Below are 6,431 nucleotides of genomic sequence, written 5' to 3' on the forward strand. Positions count from 1 at the left end.
CTTTAGACCTCACAACAAGACACTGACAAATACTGTGGATGGCAGTATCCTGGGAGAAGAAATCCTTTTCCGTGCCCTTTGGCCTGTATTTATTTCGGATCACATCATTTGGCCTCCACAGGGTGGGAGTTACTTCTCACAGCTAACCGACAAAATATTGCTACTGCATGGGTGGTATGCAGCGCTATGCTGCTACGATGCATTGAAAATGCTTTTTGGTCCCATAGCTTACGGAATCATTTCCCACACATAGTGCAGATGGCAGTATATTACACACACAAAAGAAGGCCGTCATCAGTTGCTAAGCTGTGTAGGAGGAAGAGGGCCTGAAACATAATCCCTTGTAGTCGAGGCCTGGTGTGAGGCCTGAGACCTGGGTTAAAGGAATCAAAACTTTGCAGCTATAAAGCAAAGTTAAGTTGTGAGCAAGGGACACGCCTGGCTTACAGAATCTGGCAGGAACAGGACTGATATTGCGGAAACACACATTCCTAAGCAGTGCTCGGCACAAGAATAAAGATGCAAACAGTTTCCAGAAAGCTGATACCAGAACACCTGGATGCCAAACCCATTCCCCAAAGATAAGAGGAAGACGCTGACCCATCTGAAGGATAAGGTCAGGATAACGGCATAATGGATAGAGATATTTGAGGAAACCAATATGTACAAGGTAATGGATGGCACCTGGACACGTCAATGGGTGGCACGTCAATACATTAGAGGGTGGTACCCTGATACTTCAGGAATAATGCTTAACTTGTTTGCATCTATGCATAAAGATGTATCTCAGAGGCAATGTCTTTCTCTGAATGAGGAGAGAATAGAAAGTCCCGCCATTCATGTAGCCAGTCCATTGTTTTGGCATACATGTGTTAGTGTACCTGTAACCACTGATCTGGGGCATTAGCACAGTGCCTCGTTGGCCATAAAACTGACCAAGTTCCTCCACTGACAACCGACTCTGTGGATTTATTGGGCAGTTCAGTTGGAGCCTGCTGTGTGGGCTATCTGGCCAGAGTCAGTACAGCAGGCAGACAGAACAAACGCACACAGCCAAACATCTGTCAGCAGGCTGAACAATTTGGAAGACTCAGTTTGTCCTGACAACCTGAGCCTCTGGGATCAGAGAATCATTTCTTCACTCCCAGGGGAGGCTCTCAAGCTGAAGTTCTCTAGTGTCTATTTTCTGCTCCACCTGCTGCTCACGCAGCTGAGGGAATTGTCTGGGAGTCCTGGCCAACCTGAAAGTCCTCAGGGACTGTTCAGGGAATCATAAAGTTGCTCTTCAGCATGGCGAGTGTCAGACGTGAGATTCATACACTGATTCTCAGGGCTCTGCCTTCCTGGTGCAGTAAGGAGATATCCTCTCTCTGCAGAGTGGAATTTCGGTGAGTTGCCTTTTTCTGTATTTAAGTTAGTGCTGAGGGCTCAGGAAGGGTTCCAGGATTCATGTCAAGAACCATCTGGGCAGGAATTCAGCAGCAAGTTGACTTGAACTCTTCAGGATTGTCAGGTTTCAGAGTGGTAGCTGTGTTAGTCTGTGTAAGCAAAAATAACGATGCCATGTACATTGGCAAACTGGACAGTCTCTACACAAAAGAATAAACCTCCCCCGATCGACATGAGTTTTCAAAGATAATGGCCAATGGCTCTGCAGTCACATCCGCCAACTCCTTTAGCACTCTCGGATGCAATGCATCCGGCCCCATGGACTTGTGCTCGTCCAGCTTTTCTAAATAGTCCCGAACCACTTCTTTCTCCACAGAGGGCTGGTCCAGTATTTTCACTTCTTGCATCTGATGAAGTGGGTTCTAACCCACAAAAGCTTATGCCCAAATAAATTTATTTGTCTCTAAGGTGCCACAAGGACTCCTCTTTATTTCAATATTGTCAGAAACACAAAGGGATTTACCTGGTAAAATTAGAACTACAAATGTATTGGAAATAGTTAAACATTCTCAGCAATGAAGAATCCATCAAGACCTTTAGTAAATTGTTCCAATGGTGTATTACTCTCACCATTTAAAAAATGTAAACCTTATTTCAAGTCGGAATTCCTTTAAGTTGAATTTCTAGCCATTGGATCCTGTTACACCTCTATATGCTGGGCTGAAAAGCCTATTATTAAATACCAGTTCCCCTTTTAGGTACTTACAGACTGTTATCCAGTCATGCCTTAACTATTTATTGCACTTAGCACATTAAGATCTTTGAGTCTATCACTATAAGATAGGTTTTCTAATCTTTTCCTAATTCTTGTGATTATTCTCTGACCCCTCTTCAGTGTAAAAACATCCATCTTTAATTATGGACACCATAACTGGACAGAGGATTCCAGCAGCAGTCGCACCGGTGCCAAATAGAGCCGTAACATAACTTCTCTACCTCTCCTTGTTATTCCCCTGGTTATCATCCCAGGATCACATTGGCTCTTTTGGCCACATGGTCACACTGGGAGCTCATGTTTAACTAATTATGCCTTCACACCCCCAAATTTGTTCACAGTCATTGCGCTACTCCAAAATAGTCTCCCATTGCTTAAGCATCACCTACATTCTTTGTTCCTAGATGTAGATCTCTACTTAGCTATGTTAGAACAACTGTTGTTTGCTTCCACCCAGTTTACCAACCAATCCAGATTGATCTGAATCCATGACCTGTCCTCTTCATTATTTACGATCCCCCAATTTTTGTATCATCTGCAAACTTCATCAATATTCAGGTATGAGAAGGGCTAGCAGCTGACTTGCTGACACGGGTCTCTGCTTACCCTTGTCAGTAAACACCTGTAACTTATGTCTCAGAGAAATCTGAGTGCCTGCAAGAAAGTGTCTCACCAAAAGTAACAAGCGAAGTAACAGAGGTGCAGGCCTGTAGCCCTAAATACAAGACCCTTGTGACCTTCGTGCCCATTCTGTTGAGCACAAAGTCATAGCCCAACAGGATCATGTCTGTTTCCATGGGGGAAACTTTCTGAACAGAGGAATTGCATCATGGTTCACATCTATGGTCCATCCAGTTCAGTGTCCTCTCTCTAACTGTGACAGCCCCAGATGGTGCAGAAGAAGGTGTAAGAAACCCGGCAGTGGGTGGATGGAGGGATGACCTGACCATCATGAGGCTGTCACCCTAATCCCTAACAGCTAGAGATTGGATTGTGCCCTGAAAGACATGGGTGTATAGGCTTTCAAAAATATTTATTTAGCTGTAACTATTGTAAGTGGATAGTCTCACTATCCATGTAAATTTCCAGACCCTTCCTGATTCTTACTTAACTCATGACTTCGACTACCTCTTGTGGCAACGAGTTCCTCAGTCTAATTGGGCATTTTTATCAGTTTTGAATTTCATAGAATCCGAGAATCATATAAATGGAATGGGCCTCGAGAGGTCACCTAGTCCATTCCCCTGCACTCAGGGCAGGGCTAAGTATTATCTAGACCATCTCTGACAGGTGTTTGTCCAACCTGCTCTTAAAAATCCCCAGTGATGTAGATTCCACAATCTCCCTAGGCAATTTATTCCAGTGCTTAACCACTCTGACAGTTATGAAGTTTTTCCTAATTTCCAACCTAAACAGCCCGTTCTGCAATTTAAGCCCATTGCTTCTTGTCCTATCCTCAGAGGTTAAGAAAAACAATTATTTCTTCTTCTTCTTCCTCCTTGTAAAAACATTTTACATACTGGAAAACTGTTAAAATGCCCCCCTCAGTCTTATCTTCTCCAGACTAAACATACCCAGTTTTGTGACTCTTCCCTAATAGGTCATGTTTTCTCGACATTCCGTCATTTCTGTTGCTCTTCTCTGGACTCTCTCCAATTTGTCCACATCCTTCCTGAAAGGTGGTACCCACAACTGCACACAGTACTCCAGTTGAGGCCTAATCAGCACGGAGTAGAGCAGAAGAATTACTTCTTGTGTCTTGCTTACAACACTCCTGCTAACACATCCCAAAATGATGTTCGCTTTTTTTGCAACAGTGTTACACTCTTGACTCATATTTAGCTTGAGGTCCACCATGACCCCTAGATCCCTTTCCGCAGTACTCCTTCCTAGTTAGTCATTTCCCATGTTGGATGTGTGCAACTGATTGTTCCTTCCTAAGTGGAGTACTTTGGAGTTGTCCTTATTGAATTTCATCCTATTTACTTCAGACCATTTCTCCTTTGCCACATTTCAGTTTAATTGACTGTCCTCTTGATCTTGTTTTATGAGACAGGGAGACACATTCTCAATCCACTCTCTATGAGTCAGTATTTTACAGACTTTTCTCATGTCCCCTTAAATTGATCTCCTTTGTAAGGAAACAAACCCAGTCTTTTTCACCTGTCGCTCTATGACAGTTTCCCCAAATCCTTCATCATTCTTGTTGCCCTTGTCTGAGCCCCACTAATTCTGCAATATCCTGTGTGAGAAGGGTGCCCAGTACTACACAGAGGTCTCCAGAGGAGGGTGAAACATTTACTGACTGATCAAATGGCATTGTATTTTCTGTATGATTCCCAATCCCAGTCCTCCTGGCTTCCAAAGTTTTGCTTATTTTCTGTCAAAGCTTGCCTTTGAGCAGGCTTTCACAGAGCTGTGTACCATGACACGCAGATCCATGTCCTGAGTTCATACAGTTAAATTAGAACCTTGTTAGGTGTTTGATGAGTTCAAGCTTTTCCCTCCAATGCGCATACACATTTCAGTTATTGACCTCCAAGTTCATCTGCTATCATGCCACCCATTCACCTGGCTTGGTTAGCTCTCTCTGAGGACTTCTGTGGACTTGACTATCACCTAAATAACATGGTGCCATTTGTCAATGTTGCCACCTCACTGCTCACCCCCCTTTCTAGATTGGTAAGAACTATAAACTATTTACTGTACTATGTGTTATAAAGTGTGTAATACCCCTTACTGTGCTTCTTTCCCTTCACAGGCACATTGAGCATTTCTGAGCCTGATGGGCGCATCAACCAAGTCATGGCAGTTTTCAATCTCACCCCGTCTGACGGTTCGACATTCATGCTTATGGGTATCCCTGGCCTGGAGGCTGCCCACGTCTGGATTTCCATCCCTTTCTCTACATTCTACATTATCAGCCTGTTGGGAAATTTCATGGTTCTGTTTGTTGTAGGCAAAGAGCAGACCCTGCACAAGCCAATGTACCTGCTGCTCTGCATGCTGGCACTCACAGACATCAGCATGTCTAGCTCTGTCATACCAAAGGCACTGTGTATATTTTGGTTCAAATTGGAAGTTATTACGGTGAGTGGCTGTCTCACCCAGATGTTCTTCTTTCACACGGGGACTGGGATGCACTCAGCCATCCTTGTGACAATGGCCTTCGATCGCTATGTTGCCATATGTAACCCTCTGAGATATGCCACAATCCTCACCAACGAAAGAATAGCTAAGCTAGGGCTAGTGTGTTTAATGAGAGCTGTTCTCTTTGCTCTGCCCTTACCCCTGCTCCTGAGCAGGCAGACATTCTGTGCCAACCGCATTATCCCCCATACATACTGCGACCACATGGCTGTGGCAAAGATGTCATGTGGGGACATCACAGTCAACAGGATGTACGGCTTGGTGATACCATTTGTAGTCAACTTGTTAGACCTCACACTCATTGCCCTCTCCTACGGTCTGATCATCAGGGCTGTCCTCAGAATCTCCTCCAAGAAAGCCCACCAGAAAGCCCTCAACACCTGCACAGCCCACATATGTGTGATGCTGATGTCTTATCCTTCCTTCTTCTTCTCCACTCTGACACATCGGTTTGGTCAGGGCATCGCTCCCCATGTTCACATCATCTTGGCCAACCTCTATTTCCTCCTCCCCACCACACTCAACCCCATCATTTATGGGGCCAAAACCAAAGAGCTTCGCGAGAAAGTGGGCAAATACACCTGCAGAATGTACTCACTTGGGGGACACTGACTTTAAACCTGCGTAACGAAAGGGGGAAAGGATACTTCCTTGTCAATCAAGGGCGCTCTGTCCCAGTTTGTCTGAGCTTCTCATTTTGTGGAAGTTCAGAGGCTGAGAAGCATCTCACACTTAACCTCTTATCATTCCATCACCAAGCACTGCTCTCTCCACTTCTGAGTTCCCTCTTTCTGACCATCACCTGATCTCTTTCAGTGTCAAGCATCCACCCCCGCCTCCACACACCCTATCACTCAGCCTTTCAGTGACATCCAGATCTCTAGAAGATACTGCATCTTTCTGAAGCAAGGTGGCTTTCCATTAGACCCTCTGTGAACAGACTTCTTGATCACTTTGACAAACTGAAGCTATGCTTTCTGATAGATGAAGACAAAGGAAGCAACTACAATACTGAACTTCTTTATCACATGTACAATGATCCAGTGAACAAAATTTGCCTTATTTTCCTATGTCCAATTCTTCAGGAAGCCTGGAGGACAAACCAAATATTTCCACT

General features: G+C 44.5%; 1 protein-coding gene across 1 annotated transcript; it reads left to right on the forward strand.

The window, feature by feature from the left end:
* The first annotated feature begins 4,969 nt into the window (after positions 1–4,969).
* Positions 4,970–5,926, forward strand: LOC102929807 (olfactory receptor 52N4). The gene has a single exon (XM_027834434.2). The coding sequence runs from the start codon at positions 4,970–4,972 to the stop codon at positions 5,924–5,926; it is 957 nt and encodes a 318-aa protein (XP_027690235.2).
* Positions 5,927–6,431: the final 505 nt, after the last annotated feature.

This window comes from Chelonia mydas, chromosome 1 (genome assembly GCF_015237465.2).
Source record: "Chelonia mydas isolate rCheMyd1 chromosome 1, rCheMyd1.pri.v2, whole genome shotgun sequence".
Lineage (NCBI taxonomy): Eukaryota > Metazoa > Chordata > Testudines > Cheloniidae > Chelonia > Chelonia mydas.